At 50.8% G+C, this 27,313-nt stretch overlaps 1 protein-coding gene across 1 annotated transcript in view; it reads left to right on the top strand.

Moving 5' to 3' along the window:
* Nucleotides 1-20,796: 20,796 nt before the first annotated feature.
* Nucleotides 20,797-27,313, top strand: part of ENG (endoglin) — a 186,963-nt gene continuing 180,446 nt past the window's right edge. Inside the window, exon 1 of the mRNA XM_069236953.1 lies at nt 20,797-21,495. Within this exon, the coding sequence (XP_069093054.1) occupies nt 21,438-21,495 (58 nt within the window). The 5' untranslated portion in view covers nt 20,797-21,437. The remainder of the gene's footprint in view (nt 21,496-27,313) is intronic.

Consider the following 27,313-nt stretch of genomic DNA (forward strand, 5'->3'; position numbering starts at 1 on the left):
GTCCCCTTGTTCCACAGGTACTCTCGTCCAGAAATCCACTTTGGTTGTATTGCTGGTGTTGGTCTTCCTTGCAGAATTCCCCTATCACGACTTCTGAGCTCTCTGGGGAATATAGGTGCACTTAACACCTACTTTTCAAGGTCTTGAAGAACCAGAACCTTATGGGCCTGGCGGCGCAGGGTACGCCTGAAATCTCCTTGGATTCACCTGCCTCAACTAACAGAGACACGGGACACTCTGTCAGGCGTAAAAGATCAGATTTTATTAGCTGCAGCTAGTACAGTTGTCCAAGAAGTACACAAGGTATGTTCTCAGGAGACTGCCACTTTACTTTGTGGCGCACAATCTTATATACCGTATAAAAACCATTTATTAACTACATACACTCCCAGAACACATAGAAAGGAGCCAGTAAGAATAATGTAAAGATAGAACAGAGCCAATAGAAATGTCGGAAAACAAGACAGCACCAATAGAAGGAATTGGAAAACAAAGTATTAAGTGACTTAAGGTTGCCTCCCCTCCAGCTGTGTTTGTCACCCCTCCCTTGAACTAATTCATTAACCGATCCACAACGAAGTTGCATGTGGTGTGATAAGTTTGTGTGCGTTTGGAGGACAATTGTGAAATGAGAGAATACTAGCAAAGGACAGCGAAGGCCAGACGATAAGATAAGATCGGCGGAGAATAGTGTGAGCCTACAGATAGTTGAAACAAGGATTAGAAAACCAGACAGGGATTAGTGTACTCGGTCAGACCTTAATACCAGCCTTGTAAAGATAGAGGCAGAAGGCTGTTTTGAACACCATGTTGCAGAATAAGCAGAAAAGGCAGAATGGACTTCGTTCGCTGTGCTGCCTGAGTGAAGGCAACATAAAATGGCGGCGGGCCACAAAATGGCGGGTCGATACGATCGTATTAAAAATCGAATTTCCTCAGACCCTCCTTTTGCCAGAACTCAGGCAAGATACACAAACTCATGTTAATCTGAGTCGATGTCTATGGCCATGAGGTCATCAAGCTGTTGCTGTACCATCATTTTGATATTCTCTGCTCTTTGTGACTTGGGTTTGGGAATACATGCAGTAGCACATAGGTTGCAGACGGCAGGACCGCAGTGCATACAAAGACAACAAGAGAATATAAAAGCTAAAATTACTCCAAAGAATGTCAATACCTTCCAACCCCATTTGGACAGTAATCCCCAAAACCACTCTGAAAAGGACCAATCTCCTTCGTCCTGATGAATCGACTCGGAGATTATGTGTAACTTAGAGATAGCTTGGTATACTGTCGGGGCGTCATTAGGTATGAAAATACAGCAACTTGATCCGATCAATTTGCATACTCCACCACGGTCCGCAAGAACAAAGTCTAAGGCAACACGGTTCTGCAAGGTCATAAGACGATCAGCCTGTAGTTCAGCTGTAATGTTACTTAAAGCTCCTACAGTGATGTCTATGGTGGTTTCTACGACACGAACCAATTGCCTTATATTTCTGCTGTTGGCCATTGGACCCCAGAAGGGAAGAAATCCTTTGAGGAAATCTCCTCCCTCTTGTCCTGCTGTGTCTTTCGAATCCACAATCCCTCTGCCATATCTATTTTTATGATGGTTCGCAGGAGCGGTGTATGTAGGGGGAAGAAGAAAGGCTATATAACAAGTACCAGAGAAATCAGCTGGCAACCATGTATAAGCCCTATCGTGGCAAACGAAGTATGTACCTTGAGATGGTACTAACGGCAGTGAATTCAGGGCTGAATAAACATATGTATGGGAACATAAACTTTCTCTTTGTCCGGTGTTTGGAGTTCTACCATTTATTTGCAGACAGAAATTTCCTTGTTGGGGTATGACCCGTATCGGAGGAGATTTTCCTTGCTTAACCTTATCATTGAGGCTGGAAATGTAATCAGTTATGTTCCAATTGGTATATGCTTTTCTTTCATCTATGGAAGCTTCACTTTTTTCCATGATTTTAGCCATAGCTACCATTCCCTTTATCAATAAACTATGACTGAAATCTGAACCAACACTATGTGAACTGACAGGTTGTTTAATTTTACTTTGATATGCATTATTGAAAATGACAAAATAAGCCCAAGCGGAACCTTCATAGGAGAATGGAAGAACTAAATATGGCATTCCTTTTTCTACCGTATGTGGTATGAGTCCACACACCCAACAGTCAGTTGTATTGATCACTAACTGATGTTGATGTAACAACTGGACGAAGGAATTGTTAAAGTATTCAGTTCTTCTGATGAGTTCATAATGGGGAAGAGTGTGAAATAGGTGCGGAGAGATAGTAGAAGAAGATGTAGAGGTAGGAGAAGAGACAACTTTTTGCTGCAGAGTAATAATGATCCAGTTTACAGATGCCAAAAGAATACACGACAATATAATGACGCATAGAGCAATACTACAACGACTATATATTTCTTTACAATTATTCTTTATATTTTTACTTTCTCTTTTATCTAATGTAGCCTCCATCTTTCTAAGTGGATGCTCACGGCAATCTTCCTCAATCACTGTAGTCACGATTATCTACCGTCCTATGACACTGTGAGGTCCTGCAGGCCTATTGCCACTTACTCAGGTCGTAACTAAGACTCCTACCGTGACCCTGCAACCGGGATAGAGTACTACATAGGAGAGAAATTTACAAGTTCTTTGGTCTTGGTCTCAAATTATAGCGTTCCTGTCCAGAGGCAGTCTGGTTTTGAAACAATGTTCCTGGATTTGTCGTGTTCAAGCGACGATGCGATGGTATTGCTTCTTGAAGGATGTCGTCGTCCTCTTTCTCAGAAAGTGTTCCAATTAGACGCGCATCACTGAATGGTACAAATTGCGGAACTTTCTCACTTTCAGAGTCACTGATGCCTCTACGGACCCACTGATCGAAAGGCAAGGGCAAAGGCACTTTCTTGCAGTGCACGGCATGCACCCAGTTTTTCTTTCCTTCGACTTTAACTGCTGTTCTTGTGGTCAAAAGAACCAGGCGTGGCTCTCTCCATCTGGGCTCCAAATTTCTCTGTCGTTGGAAATTTTTCGTGCAGACCCAGTCACCTGGTCGGATGGAATGACCTGGGTCTGTGGAAGCCTCTGGTAGAGCACTCTGAACCTGTTGATGAAGAACACGCAATTTAGTTGTAAGGTCATGCAAGTAGTCAATCAACATCGGGTATGGCAAGTCTGAGTATTTTTTAGGGCGAGGAACTCCCCATACATTAGCTGGGCGACCAAATATCACTTCGTAAGGGCTAAGCCCCAAACGAGAGTGTACTGCTGTTCTGGTGGACAGAAGAGCCAATGGTAAAGCATCAGGCCAATTAAGTCCTGTGCTAGCTTGCACCTTAGCAATTTTAAGCTTCAAGGTTCCATTGTAGCATTCTACTAAACCAGCTGACTGTGGGTGATTCGCCGCGTGGAACTTCTGTTTTATGCCAAGACCTGCACAAACTTTTTGCATGACTTGACCCACAAATTCGCTCCCATTGTCACTCCAGACAATGCGCGGCAAACCAAACCTAGGGAAGAATTCTTTCAAAAGTATTTTGGCAGTTGATAAAGCAGTATTGTCCTTTAGAGGGTAGGCTTCTACCCATCTAGAAAAAGCACATACTACCACCAGAACATATTTGAGGTTGTTGCATCGTTCCATGTGAATATAATCGATCTGCAACACCTCAAATGGATATGTTGGAGGAGCAAAATGACCTGCTGGAGTTGGGGTTCCCTTTCCCGGATTGTACATCAAGCAAACAATACAATGTTTTACCACATTATTTGCACACTTTGGGATCCCCTCATTTTGCCACACTGGAGCCAGAAGTTTACATATTCCTTTTGCACTTAGGTGAGCTGGACCATGTGCCATAGTAACTACAGGTAGTACATAAGCATCTGGTAACAGCCAACGTTGATGTTCTGATAATTCAACCCAACATCCCATCTCATCTAACATTCCTGTACTTTCCTTCCACTTTCTCAACTCATTCTCCGTAGCCTCTCCTTGAATTGATTTCACACTCTCTACTGTATCTTCACACATTCCCTTTTCTCTTACGCAGTTTGCGGGACCTGCAACATACATTCGACTTGTGTTGTCTCTGGCTGTCTTTTTCGCTACCTCATCTGCAAATGCATTTCCTCGACCAACATCGTCCACAATCTTTTTGTGTGCACTACACTTCACGATCGCTATCTGAGTAGGCATTGTAAGTGACTCAAGAAGTTCAGTCACTAATGGACCATGTTGTATCTTAATACCATGGGAAGTAAAGAATCCTCTTTCCTTCCATAAACGCCCAAAGTTAAACGCTACACCAAAAGCGTATTGGCTATCAGTGTACACGTTTACTCTTTTTCCTTTGGATAACACACACGCTCTAGTTAAGGCTATCAATTCAGCTGCCTGAGCTGAATTATGTCTAATGCGTGCTGTCTCCACAATCGTATGCAAAGTGGTAATAGCGTAGGCTGAAACTGTATCTCCATTCGGGAGCTTGAAACAAGAACCATCTACCCATAGTGTTCCATCTGGATTCACTAATGGCGTGTCTTTTAGGTCAATTCTACCCTTAGTCTCTTCTTCAGTACGGAGAAAACAATCATGCTGTTCAGAGACATCTCTCTCTTCTGGAAGAGGCAACAAGGTAGCTGGATTCAGGGTATTACATCGTTTGATGTGTATGTGACTAGCCAAAAGCGTCAGCTCATATCCGGACAACCGAGCACTCGTAAGATGCTGCGTTTTTGTCCTATTTAGTAAAATATCCACTGCATGTGGCACCATAACAATGAGAGTATTATCTAGCACTACTCCAGCAGACTGTCGAATAGAAATTGCTGCTGCCGCTGTCGCCTTAAGACAACTAGGCAATGCTTTAGCTACTGGATCTAACGTAGCTGAGAAATATGCGCATGGTCGCTGTTGATCTCCAAAACGCTGCGTTAAGACTGACAATGCACAACCCTCTCTTTCGTGGACATAGAGCGTAAAGGGCTTACTGTAATCAGGAGTACCCAATACAGGAGCAGAACACAAAGCAATACGCAAATCAGTAAAACTCTTCTGACACTCGTCAGTCCACGGAAGAGGCTGAGGCGTATCTTTTAAAGTTAGCGCCAACAGCGGTTTAGCCAATAAAGAGAAACTCGGAATCCACTGTCTACAATAAGAAGTAATGCCCAAAAAGGCACGTACCTCTCTTTGTGTGGATGGCACTGACATTTGTGCAATTGCCTGAATTCGTTCGGGGGTCAATCGTCGTCCCTCCTTTGACAAGAGATGACCCAAATAAGTCACCTCGCGACAGACATATTGTAATTTAGAAGGAGAAACCTTGTGATTCAGATCAAACAAATGACGCAACAGTGCAACGGTCACGTTTTTGCAAATCTCCTCTGAATCAGCTGCAACTAATAAGTCATCCATGTACTGAATGAGAGCGGCACCGGACGGTAAGGAAAAGGCATCAAGATGACATTTTAGAGCTTGACTGTAAACAGAGGGACTTTCACAATAACCTTGAGGTGCGCGTTTAAACCGGAAGCTTCGGCCTCCGAGGGAAAAACCAAAAATATCTCTACTCTCTTCGGCGATGGGAATACTAAAGAAAGCATTCTTTAGATCAATAACTGAAAACCAAGTCGCTGTAGAAGGTATCATCGTCAACAGAGCAGTGATATCTGGGACTACAGGAAACTGCGGTACGACAATCTTGTTTACCTCCCGAAGATCAATTACAAAACGATAAACAGGAGGCTGAGAAGGATCAGTGCGTTTAAGAACCGGAAGAACAGGACTGTTACATGTATTTCCTCTCGTTTCCTCAACCACACCCTTCTGAATCAAATCATGGACAATTTCCAGAAGTGCTTTCTCACCTTCAGTAGAGATTCTGTATTGCGGAATACGTGGCTTTTCATCATTGGGCTTAAGAGTAACAACATAAGGTGGGATCTCAAGACAACCAACGTCATTCGGACCCGTAGCCCAAAGCGTTTCGGGAAGAGAAAGCAATTCAGGTGGGAATTGATCTTTTGATAAGTACATTGGACTAGTCATTTTCTGTCCTAGAGTGAGGTATACACCAGAAGGTGAACAATATATCGTAGCATGCATTCTTTTTAATAGATCTAAACCCAACAGATTTTCACCACAACCATTCGTCAGAAGAAGCGGAGCTTCTAAATCATAAGGGCCTATTGAAACAGGCAAAGGGCAAGAAACTGGATTGCGAACAGGGGCGCCAGAAAATCCTACAGATACATTCGTTAAGCCAGACAAAGGTGCGCCAGGGAGTTTAGAATGAATGATAGAGCTTCTCATGGCACCAGTATCTAAAAGAAATGGCTCTGAAACACCCATTGTAGTGACATTAACATAAGGTCCATTCTGATCCACTGGAATTGACGTAACCCCCTTACTTTGTCCATGGCTGTCCTATTCAAAATGAAGACTTTCATTCCCTCCTTCAATATACTGATCCTCACTGTAATACTGTGTAGACCTAACATTTTGCTGGTCAAAGTAATTTCCGGAATTTGGAGGAACAAAAGAACGCTGCCCTTGGGTTAACACACCTCGACCTCTACCTCTATTTGCTGACTGAAGACCACCACGACCTCGTGAAGCAGATGTTGCTCCATTACGCTGCAACAATGCCGGACAACTGTTCTTAAAATGACCTTCCTCCCTACAATAAGCACATTGATTGGGACCTAGCAAAGGTCTTGGAATGAATGGTTCAGGCTTTTGATACAACCTCTGAAACTGCGGAGGCTGTTGAAACTGAGGCTGAACATAACGAGGAGGATAAGCCTGTTGCAAGAGAACTTTAGTTTTTAATTCTTTCGTCTTTTTCTCTTGTTTTTCCCTTTCTTCTTTGTCTCTATTTTCATAATATTGTGCAGTAGCCAATATCTGGGCGGAAGAAGAAACTGCCCATGAACTCTCGGAGTCTTTTAGCTTGTGTGATAGTTCAGGAAGCAAGTTATATACGAACTTATCCACAAATAATCGCTGTCCCCCTTCTGTAGCCATATCTTGACCACTGTGATCAATGAATGTCTCCTCGAATCGGGTAAAGAAATCGGAAACACTTTCATCTTTCTTTTGTTTACATGCTGCTAGCTTATCCCAATTAACTCTCAAAGCAGGCATCATTGTTTTCATTAATGTAATAATCCTACCAGGGAGTTCTGAGATCAAAGCGTCGGGCTTTGCACCACCTACTTGACCTCTATCTGCGGCAATAATAGCGTTCCAATCGCCGCCTAATTCTTGAGCGTGATCCTCTCTACGAATTTTAGCCCATATTGTCTGTGGAACTACATTTCCCATCAACATGTCAATATCTGCTAGATTCATAGTACATGCATCAACTGTTTGCGACAACTCTTTATAGTAACCAGCAGGATTTTTGCGTGAATCTGGTAGTGACTGTTTAAGTGCTAAAACTTCAGACCTTTTCCAGGGGACATGTATCCATATGCGCTGAAAATGCGCAGGAATAGCTGGATTAGCACCTGCTGCTGCAACTTCTTCCTTCCATATTGGAGAAACCTCTCTCATGGGATAGTTTTTCAGTGCTGTCCTAACTGAAGGATCAGAATCAGGAAAAGTCTGTGAGAACAATAGGGATCTGAAAGAAATAAGTGTTCTGACAGCGTTTTCAACCTTAGGACCCACAATAAGTCCTTTGTCAAAGTCAGCCTGAACATCTAACAGATCCTGTGGGACCGAACCCAAATTCATATCCTCCCATTCTTTAGCGAGAGTATCGCACATAACTTTAAAAACATATCTCTGCGTAGGTGCATTCCATTGCAGAAAGGTGGACATAATATCAGACGTACTATATTGGGGACCCTTCTTGATCCATCTACAAGCAAGTGAGTCCAATTTTTCTCGCTCTTCGGAGTCTGGGAATTGACTACGAGACTGTCTTCGAGAAAAAGCTGGAGACACGTTTAAAGCTTCAAAGAAAGGTGATAAGAGACCAGAGACAGTATCGGTAAATCGCTTACGCATAGATGGAGAATTTGACATAAGGATAGGGGACAAGGTATTAGATGAATTAACTAAAGGAGCATTAGGAATTGCCAAAGGAGCAGAAGGCAAAGGAGTTAAAGGCAAAGCTGGCATAGGCAATACTTGAGGAGGCAAATGTGGAAAAGCTGGAGCAGGCGGAAGCACAACTGGCGGCTGAACAGGCTGTAACATCGGGGGTGCATTAGCACCTTGTACATAGGGCGGAGGCAATTTCAATAAGTGGGACATTAAGGAATCTTCCTCAAAATCTTTTCTCTTATCAAGGGAAGAGATAGGCAACGTCGGATAGCATTTATCTATTGCCATTCGATGCTGTCTGTCTGAAATTTCCATTGCATTATCTATTTCATCATCTTTGAATTGCTGAGCAGCCTGTATAATCGTCATTCCCTGTGTTTTCCTATCTCGTTTCGCTTGTTTAATTTCTCTCTGTTTGGCTTCCTTACGCCAAAGGCGAAAAGAGTCAAACATTGCCGGCCGGGCTTTTCTTTTAAATAACGTTGCTTCTAAATTATCTAGCACATCAGTTTCGAAACTACCATTTTCTGGCCATTTTAAAACACCATCTTTCTTTGTATATCGGGTCCATGTCTTATTAAAGGCAATAGGACCAACACCATGTTTAGAATAGAGCTCATATGTGGGAGTTCCAACCGAAGGAATCGGACAGGAGTCCTCAAGCTGGGAGTCCCTATTACAACCAAAGCAACAAAGTTTTCCAAACTTAGTCAGACCAGACATCTCACGATTTTTACTGGCTGTTCACAAACATCAAGGGGGTAAAACTTTCAGTTTACACAGCACAAATGCACTTACCCCTCGGCTTTGGCCACTGCAATGGCCAAATCTAAGGACCTAAGGACAAAACAAAGACCAAAATTTGTGGGCGCGACCCACCAAATACTTAACTAAGAATGTCTTCTTACACCAACAGAGGCCCGTCTATCGTCTCGCTTTACCATACATCATCAAAGAAAGGGCCAAGGCAGGGCGGCAGTCAGGGCAGCAGTCGTCAGTAGCCGTCAGGAAGGAGTAACCGCGCTGAAAAAGACCTTCGGACCACTTCGACATACAGGGGTCGCTTGACGTGGCTCGCGATTCCTCCAGAATTTTCTTGCGGGGTTCCTCACGACCTTCAGGCAGAACCGGTACCGCTGAAGCCGCCCCACGTTGGGCGCCAGTTGAAGAACCAGAACCTTATGGGCCTGGCGGCGCAGGGTACGCCTGAAATCTCCTTGGATTCACCTGCCTCAACTAACAGAGACACGGGACACTCTGTCAGGCGTAAAAGATCAGATTTTATTAGCTGCAGCTAGTACAGTTGTCCAAGAAGTACACAAGGTATGTTCTCAGGAGACTGCCACTTTACTTTGTGGCGCACAATCTTATATACCGTATAAAAACCATTTATTAACTACATACACTCCCAGAACACATAGAAAGGAGCCAGTAAGAATAATGTAAAGATAGAACAGAGCCAATAGAAATGTCGGAAAACAAGACAGCACCAATAGAAGGAATTGGAAAACAAAGTATTAAGTGACTTAAGGTTGCCTCCCCTCCAGCTGTGTTTGTCACCCCTCCCTTGAATTAATTCATTAACCGATCCACAACGAAGTTGCATGTGGTGTGATAAGTTTGTGTGCGTTTGGAGGACAGTTGTGAAATGAGAGAATACTAGCAAAGGACAGCGAAGGCCAGACGATAAGATAAGATCGGCGGAGAATAGTGTGAGCCTACAGATAGTTGAAACAAGGATTAGAAAACCAGACAGGGATTAGTGTACTCGGTCAGACCTTAATACCAGCCTTGTAAAGATAGAGGCAGAAGGCTGTTTTGAACACCATGTTGCAGAATAAGCAGAAAAGGCAGAATGGACTTCGTTCGCTGTGCTGCCTGAGTGAAGGCAACATAAAATGGCGGCGGGCCACAAAATGGCGGGTCGATACGATCGTATTAAAAATCGAATTTCCTCAGTCTTGGGGTGGGCTATTTTTCTAACGCTCACTGTTTTCTTACAGTCCCAGCGATCCTCTACAAGCTCACATAGGTTTGGGGTCCATTCGTGGTTCGCATTCCACTTTGAGTATATGATTTGTGTTGCCCCTATACCTATGTGCTACTATTGCAATCTATTGTGACTATACATTGCTTGCATTACCTCCTTTTGCTATTACTGCATATTTATGGTATTGTGTACATATATCTTGTGTATATTTGCTATCCTCATACTGAGGGTACTCACTGAGATACTTTTGGCACATTGTCATAAAAATAAAGTACCTTTATTTTTAGTATATCTGTGTATTGTGTTTTCTTATGATATTGTGCATATGACACCAGTGGTATAGTAGGAGCTTTACATGTCTCCTAGTTCAGCCTAAGCTGCTTTGCCATAGCTACCTTCTATCAGCCTAAGCTGCTAGAAACACCTCTTCTACACTAATAAAGGATAACTGGACCTGGTGCAGAGTGTAAGTACCCCTTGGTACCCACTACAAGCCAGGCCAGCCTCCTACAATATATATATATATATATATATATATACATATATACTGTAAGTTAGTTTTACCCTATAAGTGTGATATATATATATTGTAAGTCAGTTTTATAAGTGTGATATTTATATATGTGTGTGTGTGTATCTATATATCTATATATATACAGTAAGTGAGTTTTATTCTATAGATGTGATATATGTATACTGTAAGTGATTTTTATGCTGTGTCCTTTTTACTGTAATTGAGTTTTATAATGTTAGTGGGATTTATACTGTCAGTGCGCTTTATACTGTAAGCATGTAATATACTGTGAGATATATATACTGTCAGTGGAAGTTATAACATGCGGTTTATACTATAAGTATGTTTTATACTGTGAGTGGGATTTGTACTGTGAGTTTCATACTGTTAGTGGAAGTTATATTGTATATGTGCTATATACTGTAAGCATTATTTGTGCAATTAGTGCTCTTTATACTGTGTTTTTTATAATGTAAGTGGGATTTATACTGTAAGTGTGTTTTATACTGTAAGAGTGTTCTACTGTAAATATGAATAATACGGTGTTTTATACTGTAAGTGGGAGTTATACCACAAGCCTGTTTTATCCTGTAAGTGTGATTTATACTATATGTGTGTTTATACTGTAAGCATGGTTTAAAATTTGAGAGTGTGTTTTATACTGTAAATGTGATTTATACTCTACGTGTGTTTTATACTGTAAGTATGTTTTATGCTATATGCATGTTTTATACTGCAAGTGTGATATATACTGTAAGTGAGTTTTATACTGTAAGTAGGGTTTAAACTGTAAGGGAGTTTTATACTGGAATTGTGATATGTATATTGTAAGTGAGATTTATACTGTAAGTGTGATATATACTGTAAGTGAGTTTTATACTGTAAGTGGAATTTAAACTGTTAGTGAGTTTTATACTGTAAGTGTGATATATACTGTGAGTTGTATACTGTAAGTTGGATTTATATTGTAAGTCAATTTTATACTGTATGTGAGTTTTTTTACCGTAAGTGGGATTTATACTGAGAATTTTATACTGTAATTGAGTTTTATGCTGTGTGTTTTATGCTGTTGGTGGGATCTATACTGTAAGCCTTATACTACAAGGGTGATGTATAGTGTAAATGAGTTTTATACTGTGTGATACATACTGTAAGTGTGATTTATACTGTAGGTGTGATATATACTGTAAGTGAGTTTTATACTGTAAGTGGGATTTACACTGTGAGTGTCATACTTTAAATGGGTATTATACTGTAAGTGGGATTCATAATGTAAGTGAGTTTTATACTGTAAGTGAGTTTTACACTGTATGTTTTGTACTGTAAGCGGGAATTATACTGTGTGAGTTCATTCGGTTAGCGTGATTTATACAGTAGGTGTGATTTATACTTTAAGCATGTTTTATACTGTAAGTGTATTTTAAGCTGTAACATTGTTTTATACTGTAAGTGTGCTTTATTCTGTGCATTTTATAGTGTAAGTAGGATTTATACTGCGTGTTTTATACTTTAAATTTATTTTTAACTGTAAGAGTTTTTTATACTGTAAGTGATTTATACGTAAGTGTCTTTTACTATAAGTGGCATTTATTATGTGTGTTTTATAGTGTAAGTAGGATTTATACTGTAGGTGTAATTTATACTGTAAGGTGTGTTTTACTGTAACTGTGATTTATACTGTGTGATTTATACTGTAGGTATAGTTTATACTGTAAGGTGTGTTTTACTGTAACTGTGATTTATACTGTGTGTTTTATACTGTAAGTGGAATGTATACTGTGTTTTATACTGTAAGTGTATTTTAAACTCTAAGAGTTTTTATACTGTACGTCTGTAAGTGGGATTTATTCTGGTTGCTTTATACTGTAAGTGTATTTTAAACTAAAAGTTTTTATACTGTACGTGTGGTTTATACTGTAAGCTTCTTTTACTGTAAGTGGGATTTATACTGTGTGTTTTCTACTGTAAGTAGGAATTATATGTAGGTGTATTTTATACTGTAAGGTGTGTTTTACTGTAACTGTGATTTATACTGTGTTTTATACTGTAAGTGGAATTTGTACTGTGTGTTTTATACTGTAAGTGGGATGTATACTGTGTGTTTTATACTGTAAGAGTTTTTATACTGAACGTGTGATTTATACTGTAAGCGTCTTTCATTGTAAGTGGGATTTATTCTGTGTGTTTTATACTGTAAGTGTATTTTAAAATGTAAGAGTTTTTATACTGTACATGTGATTTATACTGTAAGCGTCTTTTACTATAAGTGGCATTTATTCTGTGTATTTTATACTGTAAGTGGGATTTATACTGTAGGTGTATTTTATACTGTAAGGTGTGTTTTACTGTAACTGTGATTTATACTGTGTGTTTTATACTGTAAGTGGGATTTATACTGTGTGTTTTGTACTGTAACTGTGATTTATACTGTGTGTTTTATACTGTAAATGGGATTTATACTGTGTGTTTTGTACTGTAACTGTGATTTATACTGTGTGTTTTATACTGTAAGTGGGATTTATACTGTAGGTGTATTTTATACTGTAAGGTGTGTTTTACTGTAACTGTGATTTATACTGTGTGTTTTATACTGTAAATGGGATTTATACTGTGTGTTTTGTACTGTAACTGTGATTTATACTGTGTGTTTTATACTGTAAGCGTCTTTCATTGTAAGTGGGATTTATTCTGTGTGTTTTATACTGTAAGTGTATTTTAAAATGTAAGAGTTTTTATACTGTACATGTGATTTATACTGTAAGCGTCTTTTACTATAAGTGGCATTTATTCTGTGTGTTTTATACTGTAAGTGGGATTTATACTGTAGGTGTATTTTATACTGTAAGGTGTGTTTTACTGTAACTGTGATTTATACTGTGTGTTTTATACTGTAAGTGGGATTTATACTGTGTGTTTTGTACTGTAACTGTGATTTATACTGTGTGTTTTATACTGTAAATGGGATTTATACTGTGTGTTTTGTACTGTAACTGTGATTTATACTGTGTGTTTTATACTGTAACTGTGATTTATACTGTGTGTTTTATACTGTAAGTGGGATTTATACTGTAGGTGTATTTTATACTGTAAGGTGTGTTTTACTGTAACTGTGATTTATACTGTGTGTTTTATACTGTAAATGGGATTTATACTGTGTGTTTTGTACTGTAACTGTGATTTATACTGTGTGTTTTGTACTGTAAGTGGGATTCATACTGTAAGTGTATTTACATTTCAGTGTATGACATTCATTGCACTGCACATTTCAATGCGACACACATTTGAACTGCAGAATTTTACTGTGTAACACTTCACATTTCAAAGTATCACAGTCACTGCACTGCTGCACTGCTCATTTCAACGTGCGATCCTGCATTTTTAAATGCATCACACTTATTACACTGCACATTGCAATGCACAACAGTCATTGACCATGTCAGTGTATCACACTCTTTCCACTGCATATTTCAACGCATTGCACACATACACTGCAGGTCAGTGGAGCACATGTACAACACTGCACGTTTCAATGTATCACACTCTTTCCACTGCATATTTCAACGCATTGCACATATACACTGCACGTCAGTGGAGCACATGTACAACACTGCACGTTTCAATGTATCACACTCTTTCCACTGCATATTTCAACGCATTGCACATATACACTGCAGGTCAGTGGAGCACATGTACAACACTGCACGTTTCAATGTATCACACTCTTTCCACTGCATATTTCAACGCATTGCACATATACACTGCACGTCAGTGGAGCACATGTACAACACTGCACGTTTCAATGTATCACACTCTTTCCACTGCATATTTCAACGCATTGCACATATACACTGCACGTCAGTGGAGCACATGTACAACACTGCACGTTTCAATGTATCACACTCTTTCCACTGCATATTTCAACGCATTGCACATATACACTGCACGTCAGTGGAGCACATGTACAACACTGCACGTTTCAATGTATCACACTCTTTCCACTGCATATTTCAACGCATTGCACATATACACTGCACGTCAGTGGAGCACATGTACAACACTACACGTTTCAATGTATCACACTCTTTCCACTGCATATTTCAACGCATTGCACATATACACTGCACGTCAGTGGAGCACATGTACAACACTGCACGTTTCAATGTATCACACTCTTTCCACTGCATATTTGAATGTATTACACACATGCACTGCTCATTTTAATGATTCACACTACACATGTTACATATGTAAGGGAGTGTGAGACAGCAGGGTGTGAGAAAACAAAGGTGTGTGAGATAGCGGACAGCAGGGATCTGGGGCATGGTGTGTGAGACAGCAGGGGTGTGTGAGGCAGCAGGGATGTGTGAGACAGCAGGGGTGTGTGAGGCAACAGGGGTGTGTGAGGCAGCACAGGTGTGTGAGGCAGCGGGGGGTGAGGCAGCACAGGTGTGTGAAGCAACAGAGGTGTGTGAGACAGCAGGGGGGGTGAGGCAGCAGGGGTGTGTGAGGCAGCAGAGGTGTGTGAGACAGCAGGGGGGGTGAGGCAGCAGGGGTGTGTGAGGAAGCAGGGATGTGTGAGGCAGCAGAGGTGTGTGAGACAGCAGTGATGTGTGAGACAGCAGGGGTGTGTGAGACAGCAGGGTTGTGTGAGACAGCAGGGGTGTGTGAGACAGCTGGGGTGTGTGAGGCAGCAGAGGTGTGTGAGATAGCAGAGGTGTGTGAGACAGCAGGGATGTGTGAGGCAGTAGAGGTGTGTGAGACAGCAGGGGTGTGTGAGACAGCAGAGCTGTGTGAGACAGCAGGGATGTGTGAGATAGCAGGGGGGTGTGAGACAGCAGAGGTGTGTGAGACAGCAGGGGTGTGTGAGGCAGCAGGGGGGGGTGAGACAGCAGGGATGTGTGAGGCAGCAGAGGTGTGTGAGACAGCAGGGGTGTGTGAGGCAGCAGAGGTGTGTGAGACAGCAGGGATGTGTGAGGCAGTAGAGGTGTGTGAGACAGCAGAGGTGTGTGAGACAGCATGGATGTGTGAGATAGCAGGGGTGTGTGAGACAGCAGATGTGTGTTAGACAGCAGGGATGTGTGAGGCAGTAAAGGTGTGTGAGATAGCAGGGGTGTGTGAGATAGCAGGGGTGTGTGAGACAGCAAAGGTGTTTGAGACAGCAGGGATATGTGAGACAGCAGGGGTGTGTGAGGTAGAAGAGGTGTGTGAGACAGCAGGGGTGTGTGAGATAGCAGAGGTGTGTGAGACAGCAGGGATGTGTGAGGCAGCAGAGGTGTGTGAGGCAGCAGGGGTGTGTGAGACAGCAGGAGTGTGTGAGACACCAGCGGTGTGTGAGATAGCAGGGGTGTGTGAGACAGAAGAGGTGTGTGAGACAGCAGGGGCGTGTGAGACAGCAGGGATGTGTGAGACAGCAGAGGTGTGTGAGACAGCAGGGGTGTGTGAGACAGCAGGGATGTGTGAGATAGCAGGGGTGTGTGAGACAGCAGAGGTGTGTGAGACAGCAGGGGTGTGTGAGGCAGCAGAGGTGTGTGAGACAGCAGGGATGTGTGAGGCAGTAGAAGTGTGTGAGACAGCAGAGGTGTGTGAGACATCAGGGATGTGTGAGATAGCAGGGGTGGTGAGACAGCAGAGGTGGTTGAGACAGCAGGGGTGTGTGAGACAGCAGGGTTGTGTGAGACAGCAGGGATGTGTGAGACAGCAGGGATGTGTGAGATAGAGGAGGTGTGTGAGACAGCAGGGGTGTGTGAGGTAGAAGAGGTGTGTGAGACAGCAGGGATGTGTGAGACAGCAGAGGTGTGTGAGACAGCAGGGGTGTGTGAGACAGCAGAGGTGTGTGAGACAGCAGGGATGTGTGAGATAGCAGGGGTGTGTGAGACAGCAGAGGTGTGTGAGACAGCAGGGGTGTGTGAGGCAGCAGAGGTGTGTGAGACAGCAGGGATGTGTGAGGCAGTAGAAGTGTGTGAGACAGCAGAGGTGTGTGAGACATCAGGGATGTGTGAGATAGCAGGGGTGTGTGAGACAGCAGAGGTGGTTGAGACAGCAGGGGTGTGTGAGACAGCAGGGTTGTGTGAGACAGCAGGGATGTGTGAGACAGCAGGGATGTGTGAGGTAGAGGAGGTGTGTGAGACAGCAGGGGTGTGTGAGGTAGAAGAGGTGTGTGAGACAGCAGGGATGTGTGAAACAGCAGAGGTGTGTGAGACAGCAGGGGTGTGTGAGACAGAAGGGGTGTGTGAGACAGCAGGGATGTGAGACAGCAGAGGTGTGTGAGGTAGAAGAGGTGTGTGAGACAGCAGGGATGTGTGAGACAGCAGGGATGTGTGAGGTAGAGGAGGTGTGTGAGACAGCAGGGGTGTGTGAGGTAGAAGAGGTGTGTGAGACAGCAGGTATGTGTGAAACAGCAGAGGTGTGTGAGACAGCAGGGGTGTGTGAGACAGCAGGGGGGATGAGACAGTAGAAGTGTGTAAGACAGCTGGGGTGTGTGAGGCAGCAGAGGTGTGTGAGGCAGCAGAGGTGTGTGAGACAGCAGGGGTGTGTGAGATAGCAGAGGTGTGTGAGACAGCAGAGGTGTGTGAGACAGCAGGGGTGTGTGAGGCAGCAGGGGTGTGTGAGACAGCAGGGATGTGTGAGACAGTAGAGGTGTGTGAGACAGCAGGGGTCTGTGAGACAGCAGGGGGGTGTGAGATAGCAGGGGTGTGTGAGACAGCAGAGGTGTGTGAGATAGCAGGGGTGTGTGAGGCAGCAGGGGTATGTGAGTCAGCAGAGGTGTGTGAGACAGGGGGTGTGTGAGGCAGCAGAGGTGTGTGAGGCTGCAGAGGTGTGTGAGATAGCAGAGGTGTGAAAGACAGCAGGGGTGTGTGAGGCAGCACGGATGTGTGAGACAGCAGGGATGTGTGAGGCAGTAGAGGTGTGTGAGACAGCAGGGATGTGTGAGGCAGCAGGGGGTGTGAGGCAGCAGAGGTGTGTGATACAGCAGGGGTGTGTGAGATGGCAGGGGTGTGCGAGACAGCAGGGATGTATGAGACAGCAGGGATGTGTGAGACAGCAGGGGGGTGCGAGACAGCAGGGGTGTGTGAGACAGCATGGATGTGTGAGACAGCAGAGGTGTGTGAGACAGCAGAGGTATGTGAGACAGCAGAGGTGTGTGAGGCAGCAAGGGTGTGTGAAGGTAGAAGAGGTGTGTGAGACAGCAGGGATGTGTGAGACAGCAGGGATGTGTGAGGTAGAAGAGGTGTGTGAGACAGCAGAGATGTGGGAGGTAGAAGAGGTGTGTGAGACAGCAGCGGTGTATGAGACACCAGGGATGTGTGAGGCAGCAGAGGTGTGTGAGACAGCAGAGGTGTGTGAGACAGAGAATCTGTGAGGGTCAGTGGGTCTGTGAGGGTCGGCTTGGGAGTCTGTGAGGCTCGGGGTCTGTTAGGCTCGAGGGTGTGTGAGGGTCGGGGGTCTGTGAGGGTCAGTGGATCTGTGTTGGTCGGGGGTCAGTGAGGGCCAGTGGATCTGTGATGGTCGGAGGTCTGTGGAGCTTGGGTGGTCGGTGAAGGTCGGAGGTCTGTGAGGGTCGGGGGTCTGTGAGGGTCTGTGATGGTCAGTGGGCCTGTGAGGTCTGTGGGGGCCGGGGGGTCTGTGAGGCTCAAGGGGGTCTGTGAAGCTCGGGGGTCTGTGAGGGTCAGTGGGTCTGTGAGGTCTGTGAGGGTCAGGGGGTCTGTGCAGGTCTGTGAGGCTCAGGCGAGGTCTATGAAGCTCGGGGGTCTGGGAGGGTGGGGTGGTCTGTGAGGGTCAGTGGGTCGGTGAGGGTCAGTGGGTCTGTGAGTGTCAGAGGGGTATGTGAGTGTCAGGGGGTCTGTGAGGTCTGTGAGGGTCAGTGGGTCAGTGAGGTCTGCTGAGGGTCGGGTGGTCTGTGCTCGTCAGTGGGTCTTTGAGGTCTTTGAGGTCTGTGAGGGTCGGGGGGTCTGTGAGGGTCGGGGGGTCTGTGCGGGTCTGTGAGGCTCGGGGTCTGTGAGGGTCTGTGAGGGCCTGTGAGATCTGTGACGATGGGGGTCTGTGAGGTCTGTGAGGGTCGGGGGGGGGGGGTCAGTGAGGGTCAGTGGGTCTGTGCCGGTCTGTGAGGCTCAGGGGGGGTCTGTGAGGGTCAGTGGGTCTGTGAGGTCTGTGAGGGTCGGGGGTCTGTGCGGGTCTTTGAGGCTCGGGGGAGGTCTGTGATGCTCGGTGGTCCGTGAGGGTCTGTGAGGTTCAGTGGGTATGTGAGGTCTGTGAGGGTCGGGGGGTCTGTGCGGGACTGTGAGGCTCGTGGGGTCTGTGAGGTTCAGTGGGTCTGTGAGGGTCGCGGGGTCTGTGCGAGTCTGTGAGGCTCGGGGGGAGTCTGTGAAGCTCAGGGGTCTGGGAGGGTCAGTGGGTCTGCGAGGTCTGTGAGGGTCGGGGGTCTGTGTGGGTCTGTGATGGTGGGGGGTCTGGGAGGTCTGTGAGGGTCGGGGGATCAGTGAGGGTCAGGGGGTCTGTGCGGGTCTGTGAGGCTCGGGGGTCTGTGAGGGTCTGTTAGGATTGGGGGTCTGTGAGGTAGGTCTGTGAGGGTCGGGGGGTCAGTGAGGGTCAGTGAGTCTGTGCCGGTCTGTGAGGCTCGGGGGGTCTGTGAGGGTCAGTGAGTCTGTGAGGTCTGTGAGGGTCTGTGCGGGTCAGTGTGTCTGTGAGGTCTGTGAGGGTCGGGGGTCTGTGCGGGTCTTTGAGGCTCGGGGGAGGTCTGTGAAGCTCGGGGGTCTGTGAGGGTCTGTGAGGGTGGGGGGTCTGTGAGGTTCAGTGGGTATGTGAGGTCTGTGAGGGTCGGGGGGTCTGTGCGGGTCTGTGAGGCTCAGGGGTCTGTGAAGCTGGGGGGTTTGTGAGGGTCAGTGGGTCTGTGAGGTCTGTGAAGGTCGGGGGTCTGTGCGGGTCTGTGAGGCTCAGGGCAGTCTGTAAAGCTCGGGGGTCTGTGAGGGTCAGTGGGTCTGTGAGGTCTGTGAGTTTCGGGGGTCTGAGCGGGTCTGTGAGGGTGGGGGGTCTGGGAGGTCTGTGAGGGTCGGGGGGTCAGTGAGGGTCAGGGTGTCTGTGAGGTCTATGAGGCTCGGGGGTCTGTGAGGGTCTGTGAGGGTCAGTTGGGTCTGTGAGGGTCGGGGGGGTCTGTGCGGGTCTGTGAGGCTCGGGGGGAGTCTGTGAAGCTCGGGGGTCTGTGAGGGTCAGTGGGTCTGTGAGGTCTGTGAGTTTCGGGGGTATGAGCGGGTCTGTGAGGGTGGGGGGTCTGGGAGGTCTGTGAGGGTCGGGGGTCAGTGAGGGTCAGGGGGTCTGTGAGGGTCTGTGAGGGTCAGTTGGGTCTGTGAGGGTCGGGGGGGTCTGTGCGGGTCTGTGAAGCTCGGGGGTCTGTGAGGGTCTGTGAGGGTCAGTTCGGTCTGTGAGGGTCGGGGGGGTCTGTGCGGGTCTGTGAGGCTCGGGGGGAGTCTGTGTAGCTCGGGGGTCTGTGAGGGTCAGTGGGTCTGTGATGGTCTGTGAGTGTGGGGGGGTCTGTGAGGGTCTGTGAGGGTCAGTTGGGTCTGTGAGGGTCGGGGGGGTCTGTGCGGGTCTGTGAGGCTCGGGGGGAGTCTGTGAAGCTCGGGGGTCTGTGAGGGTCAGTGGGTCTGTGAGGTCTGTGAGTTTCGGGGGTCTGAGCGGGTCTGTGAGGGTGGGGGGTCTGGGAGGTCTGTGAGGCTCGGGGGGAGTCTGTGAAGCTCGGGGGTCTGTGAGGGTCAGTGGGTCTGTGATGGTCTGTGAGTGTGCGGGGGTCTGTGAGGGTCGGGGGGGTCAGTGAGACTCGGGGTGGCTGTGAAGCTCGGGGGTCTGTGAGGGTCAGTGGGTCTGTGATGGTCTGTGAGTGTGGGGGGGTCTGTGAGGGTCGGGGGGGTCAGTGACACTCGGGGTGGCTGTGAAGCTCGGGGGTCTGTGAGGGTCAGTGGGTCTGTGAGGTCTGTGAGTTTCGGGGGTCTGAGCGGGTCTGTGAGGGTGGGGGGTCTGGGAGGTCTGTGAGGGTCGGGGGGTCAGTGAGGGTCAGGGGGTCTGTGAGGGTCAGTTGGGTCTGTGAGGGTCGGGGGGGTCTGTGCGGGTCTGTGAAGCTCGGGGGTCTGTGAGGGTCTGTGAGGGCGGGGTTGTTTACTCCAGCCCCCCTCGCACGCCGCCGGCAGCTCCGGCATTTCCTCCCGTGTTTGGCAGATGCTCGCGGCTCCTAGCGCCTCGGTCACTTCCTGCCTCCTGCTCCGCCCGAGGAGCTGTGCCTGGAGCTCAGTGCGGGGGGAGCTCAGTGCTGCGGAGGCCGCCGACGGAGCAGGAGCTACAGCCGCTGAGCCGGAGCTGTGCGGGGGCCACACGGGGCCCTTCTGAGACCTCAGTCAGCCCTCTCTGCCTCACCCAGACCTCCTCTGCCCTCACTCAGCCCTCTGTGCCCTCACTCAGCCCTCTCTGCCCTCACACGGGGCCCTTCTCAGACCTCACGCAGCCCTCTCTGCCTCACCCAGCCCTCTCTGCCCTCCCCCAGCCCTCCTCTGCCCTCACCCGGCCCCTTCTGAGACCTCACCCAGACCTTCTCTGCCCTCACTCAGCCCTCTCTGCCCTCACACGGAGCCCTTCTCTGCCCTCACCCAGCCCTCCTCTCCCCTCACCCGGCCCCTTCTGAGACCTCACTCAGTCCTCCCTGTCTCACTCAGCCCTCATCAGCCCTCACTCATCCCTTCTCTATCAGCCCTCTCTCCCCTCACACCGGGCCCTTCTGAGACCTCACCCAGACCTCCTCTGCCCTCACCCTCCTCTGCCCCTGAGGTGCCACCGCCGCAGGGGCCCCGGACCCCCCACCTGCACCATGGAAGCCGCTCTCTGGGCGATGGTCCTTCTCCTGGCCAGCCGGACCACAGGGGCAGGTGAGTGCCCAGCGGACCCCTGGCAGCCTCTGGGGGTGGGGGGCAGAGGGGTTCGTAGTGGGAGTGAGTCCTTTGGGTGGGGCACTGGGGGCTCTGGTGGAACATGCGTCATCAGGGGCCTAGGGGTCCTGGGGAGAGCAGGGGTCACCAGGGATCTGGAGGTCCTGGGGAGGGCATGGGTCGCTGGAGGTCCTGGGGAGAGCATGGGTCGCTGGGGGTCCTGGGGAGAGCATGGGTCGCTGGGGGTCCTAGGGAGAGCAGGGGTCGCTGGGGGTCCTGGGGAGAGCAGGGGTCGTTGGGGGTTCTGGGGAGAGCAGGGGTCGCGTGGGGGCGCTAGGGGTCCTGGGGAGACCAGGGGTCGCTGGGTGTCCTGTGGAGAGCAGGGGTCGCTGGGAGTCCTAGGGAGAGCATGGGTCGCTGGAGGTCCTGGGAAGAGCAGGGGTCGCTGGAGGACCTGGGGAGAGCAGTGGTCGCTGGAGGTCCTGGGGAGAGCAGTGGTCGCTGGAGGTCCTGGGGAGAGCAGGGGTCACTGGAGGACCTAGGAAGAGCAGGGGTCGCTGGAGGACCTGGGGAGAGCAGTGGTCGCTGGAGGTCCTAGGGAGAGCATGGGTCGCTGGGGGTCCTGGGGAGAGCAGGGGTCGCTGGGGGTCTTAGGGAGAGCAGGGGTCGCTGGGGGTCCTAGGGAGAGCAGGGGTCGCTGGGGGTCCTACGGAGAGCAGGGGTCGCTGGGGGTCCTGGGGAGAGCAGGGGTCGCTGGAGGTCCTGGGAAGAGCAGGGGTCGCTGGAGGACCTGGGGAGAGCAGGGGTCGCTGGAGGACCTGGGGAGAGCAGTGGTCGCTGGAGGTCCTGGGGAGAGCAGGGGTCGCTGGAGGTCCTAGGGAGAGCATGGGTCGCTGGGGGTCCTGGGGAGAGCAGGGGTCGCTGGGGGTCTTAGGGAGAGCAGGGGTCGCTGGGGGTCCTAGGGAGAGCAGGGGTCGCTGGGGGTCCTACGGAGAGCAGGGGTCGCTGGGAGTCCTAGGGAGAGCATGGGTCGTTGGAGGTCCTGGGAAGAGCAGGGGTCGCTGGAGGACCTGGGGAGAGCAGGGGTCGCTGGAGGACCTGGGGAGAGCAGTGGTCGCTGGAGGTCCTGGGGAGAGCATGGGTCGCTGGAGGTCCTAGGGAGAGCACGGGTCGCTGGGGGTCCTGGGGAGAGCAGGGGTCGCTGGGGGTCTTAGGGAGAGCAGGGGTCGCTGGGGGTCCTAGGGAGAGCAGGGGTCGCTGGGGGTCCTACGGAGAGCAGGGGTCGCTGGGGGTCCTGGGGAGAGCAGGGGTCGCGTGGGGGCGCTAGGGGTCCTGGGGAGACCAGGGGTCGCTGGGTGTCCTGGGGAGAGCATGGGTCGCTGGGTGTCCTGGGGAGAGCATGGGTCGCTGGGAGTCCTAGGGAGAGCATGGGTCGCTGGGAGTCCTAGGGAGAGCATGGGTCGCTGGAGGACCTAGGAAGAGCAGGGGTCGCTGGAGGACCTGGGGAGAGCAGTGGTCGCTGGAGGTCCTGGGGAGAGCATGGTTCGCTGGAGGTCCTAGGGAGAGCATGGGTCGCTGGGGGTCCTGGGGAGAGCAGGGGTCGCTGGGGGTCTTAGGGAGAGCATGGGTCGCTGGGGGTCCTGGGGAGAGCAGGGGTCACTAGGGACCTGGAGGTCCTGGGGAGAGCAGGGGTCGCTGGGGGTCCTAGCAAGAGCAGGGGTCGTTGGGGGTTCTGGGGAGAGCAGGGGTCACTAGGGACCTGGAGGTCCTGGGGAGAGCAGGGGTCGCGTGGGGGCGCTAGGGGTCCTGGGGAGACCAGGGGTCGCTGGGTGTCCTGGGGAGAGCATGGGTCGCTGGGAGTCCTGGGGAGAGCATGGGTCGCTGGGAGTCCTGGGGAGAGCATGGGTCGCTGGGAGTCCTAGGGAGAGCATGGGTCGCTGGGAGTCCTAGGGAGAGCATGGGTCGCTGGAGGACCTAGGAAGAGCAGGGGTCGCTGGAGGACCTGGGGAGAGCAGTGGTCGCTGGAGGACCTGGGGAGAGCAGTGGTCGCTGGAGGACCTGGGGAGAGCATGGTTCGCTGGAGGTCTTAGGGAGAGCATGGGTCGCTGGGGGTCTTAGGGAGAGCATGGGTCGCTGGGGGTCCTGGGGAGAGCAGGGGTCGCTGGGGGTCCTAGCAAGAGCAGGGGTCGTTGGGGGTTCTGGGGAGAGCAGGGGTCACTAGGGACCTGGAGGTCCTAGGGGGAGCAGGGGTTGCTGGGGGTCTTGGGGAGAGCAGGGGTCGCTGGGGGTCCTAGCAAGAGCAGGGGTTACTGAGGGGTCCTGGGGAGAGCAGGGGTTACTGAGGGGTCCTAGGGAGAGCAGTGGTTACTGGGGGGTCCTGGGGAGAGCTAGGGTTACTGGGGGGTCCTGGGGCAGCAGGGGTCGGTGGGGGGCGCCGTACCCCTGTGTGATGTGGACATACTCACAATGCGTCCTCCATGGGGTGGCACCTCCTGTGGGGTCGCTGGGGGTCCTGGGGAGAGCTGGGGTTACTGGGGGGCCCTGGGGAGAGCTGGGGTTACTGGGGGGTCCTGGGGAGAGCAGGGGTTACTGGGAGGTCCTGGGGCAGCAGGGGTCGGTGGGGGGCGCCGTACCCCTGTGTGATGTGGACATACTCACAATGCGTCCTCCATGGGGTGGCACCTCCTGTGGGGTCGCTGGGGGTCCTGGGGAGAGCTGGGGTTACTGGGGGGCCCTGGGGAGAGCTGGGGTTACTGGGGGGTCCTGGGGAGAGCAGGGGTTACTGGGAGGTCCTGGGGCAGCAGGGGTCGGTGGGGGGCGCCGTACCCCGTGTGTGATGTGTACATACTCACAATGCTGGGGGGTCCTGGGGAGAGCTGGGGTTACTGGGGGGTCCTGGGGAGAGCAGGGGTTACTGGGGGTCCTGGGGAGAGCTGGGGTTACCGGGGGTCCTGGGGGAGCTGGGGTTACTGGGGGGTCCTGGGGAGAGCAGGGGTGACTGGGGGTCCTGGGGAGAGCATGGGTTACTGGGGGGTCCTGGGGAGAGCAGGGGTTACTGGGAGGTCCTGGGGCAGCAGGGGTCGGTGGGGGGCGCCGTACCCCTGTGTGATGTGTACATACTCACAATGCTGGGGGGTCCTGGGACAGCAGTGGTTACTGGGGGGTCCTGGGGAGAGCAGGGGTTACTGAGGGGTCCTGGGGAGAGCAGGGGTCGGTGGGGGGTCCTGGGGAGAGCTGGGGTTACTGGGGGGTCCTGGGGAGAGCATGGGTTACTGGGGGGCCCTGGGGAGAGCTGGGGTTACTGGGGGGTCCTGGGGAGAGCTGGGGTTACTGGGGGGCCCTGGGGAGAGCTGGGGTTACTGGGGGGTCCTGGGGAGAGCAGGGGTTACTGGGAGGTCCTGGGGCAGCAGGGGTCGGTGGGGGGCGCCGTACCCCTGTGTGATGTGGACATACTCACAATGCTGGGGGGTCCTGGGACAGCAGTGGTTACTGGGGGGTCCTGGGGAGAGCAGGGGTTACTGAGGGGTCCTGGGGAGAGCAGGGGTCGGTGGGGGGTCCTGGGGAGAGCTGGGGTTACTGGGGGGTCCTGGGGAGAGCATGGGTTACTGGGGGGTCCTGGGGAGAGCAGGGGTGACTGGGGGTCCTGGGGAGAGCATGGGTTACTGGGGGGTCCTGGGGAGAGAAGGGATGACTGGGGGGTCCTGGGGCAGCAGGGGTCGGTGGGGGGTCCTCCATGGGGTGCCCCTCACAGGTCTGTGTTCACCCCTCACTGGGCCCAGGTGCCAGCCTGGTACACACGGACACCCCAAGTCTTGGTTGCAAACACCGCCCCGTTTCCACTCCGGTTTGTTTTCACCCATTTCACTGCAGGGGTCTGCGCTGCTCCCCGGGGCCAGAGCCCCTGATGGCTCAGTGGGGACGACCCCATTATGTGTCAAACTTCACTCAATGATGCAGCAACAAAAGGCAAGTTATGAGGCATAATGCGGCACAGTCTGTGACATCACAGTGGGTGGCTCTCCACTGCCCGGTCACCGTGGGTGGCTCTCCACTGCCCGGTCACCGTGGGTGGCTCTCCACTGCCCGGTCACCGTGGGTGGCTCTCCACTGCCCGGTCACCGTGGGTGGCTCTCCACTGCCCGGTCACCGTGGGTGGCTCTCCACTGCCCGGTCACTGTGGGTGGCTCTCCACTGCCAGGTCACCTTGGGTGGCTCTCCACTGCCCGGTCACTGTGGGTGGCTCTCCACTGCCCAGTCACTGTGGGTGGCTCTCCACTGCCAGGTCACCTTGGGTGGCTCTCCACTGCCCGGTCACCGTGGGTGGGACTCCACTGCCCGGTCACCGTGGGTGGCTCTCCACTGCCAGGTCACCTTGGGTGGCTCTCCACTGCCCGGTCACCTTGGGTGGCTCTCCACTGCCCGGTCACCGTGGGTGGGACTCCACTGCCCGGTCACCGTGGGTGGCTCTCCACTGCCAGGTCACCTTGGGTGGCTCTCCACTGCCCGGTCACCTTGGGTGGCTCTCTACTGCCAGGTCACCCTGGGTGGCTCTCCAATGCCCGGTCACCCTGGGTGGCTCTCCACTGCCCGGTCACCCTGGGTGGCTCTCCACTGCCCGGTCACCTTGGGTGGCTCTCCACTGCCAGGTCACTCTGGGTGGCTCTCCACTGCCCGGTCACCTTGGGTGGCTCTCCACCGCCCGGTCACCTTGGGTGGCTCTCCACTGCCAGGTCACCTTGGGTGGCTCCACACTCTCAGGTCACCTTGGGTGGCTCTTGGACGGGTCTCCACTGCCAGACCACCGTGGGTGGGACTCCACTGCCCGGTCACCGTGGGTGGCTCTCCACTGCCCGGTCACCCTGGGTGGCTCTCCACTGCCAGGTCACCTTGGTTGGGACTCCACTGTCGGGTCACCTTGGTTGGGACTCCACTGTCGGGTCACCTTGGGTGGCTCTCCACTGCCCGGTCACCTTGGGTGGCTCTCCACTGCCAGGTCACCTTGGTTGGGACTCCACTGTCGGGTCGCCTTGGGTGGCTCTCCACTGCCCGGTCACCTTGGGTGGCTCTCCACTGCCAGGTCACCCTGGGTGGCTCTCCAATGCCCGGTCACCCTGGGTGGCTCTCCAATGCCCGGTCACCTTGGGTGGCTCTCCAATGCCCGGTCACCTTGGGTGGCTCTCCACTGCCAGGTCACCTTGGGTGGCTCTCCACTGCCAGGTCACCTTGGGTGGCTCCACACTCTCAGGTCAACTTGGGTGGCTCTTGGGTGTCTCTCCACTGCCAGGTCACCGTGGGGGGACTCCACTGCCACTGATTTCTGTGTCTGCGCTTTTACCAGCTTTTAATCCATTTGAGCTCGAAACAATTTTTTGTTAAACTCTGAAGACAGATGACCCTACAAATGCAGAAAAACTATAATCATGCGGAGAATGCAGCAGCCACGGATACATTATCCAGTGGCCCTGCGGGGGGGGAGGGGGGTGCACTGCTGGAGGGGGCCTTAGTAGTAGCCACAAGCTGTCCACACACAGTCCTCTCACAGATCACACACGGTCCCCCGACAATCCACACACAGTCCACACACAGCCCTCAGACAATCCACACAGTCCACACACACTCCTCACAGTCCTCAGACAGACCTCAAAGATGGCACAGTCCACACGCAGTCCACACACAGTCCACACACGCAGTCCTCTGTCCTCTCACAGATCACACACAGCCCTCAGACAGTCCACACACAGCCCTCAGACAGTCCACACACAGTCCACACACACTCTTCACAGTCCTCAGACAGACCTCAAAGATGGCACAGTCCTCA

Source organism: Pleurodeles waltl, chromosome 6 (genome assembly GCF_031143425.1).
Source record: "Pleurodeles waltl isolate 20211129_DDA chromosome 6, aPleWal1.hap1.20221129, whole genome shotgun sequence".
Lineage (NCBI taxonomy): Eukaryota > Metazoa > Chordata > Amphibia > Caudata > Salamandridae > Pleurodeles > Pleurodeles waltl.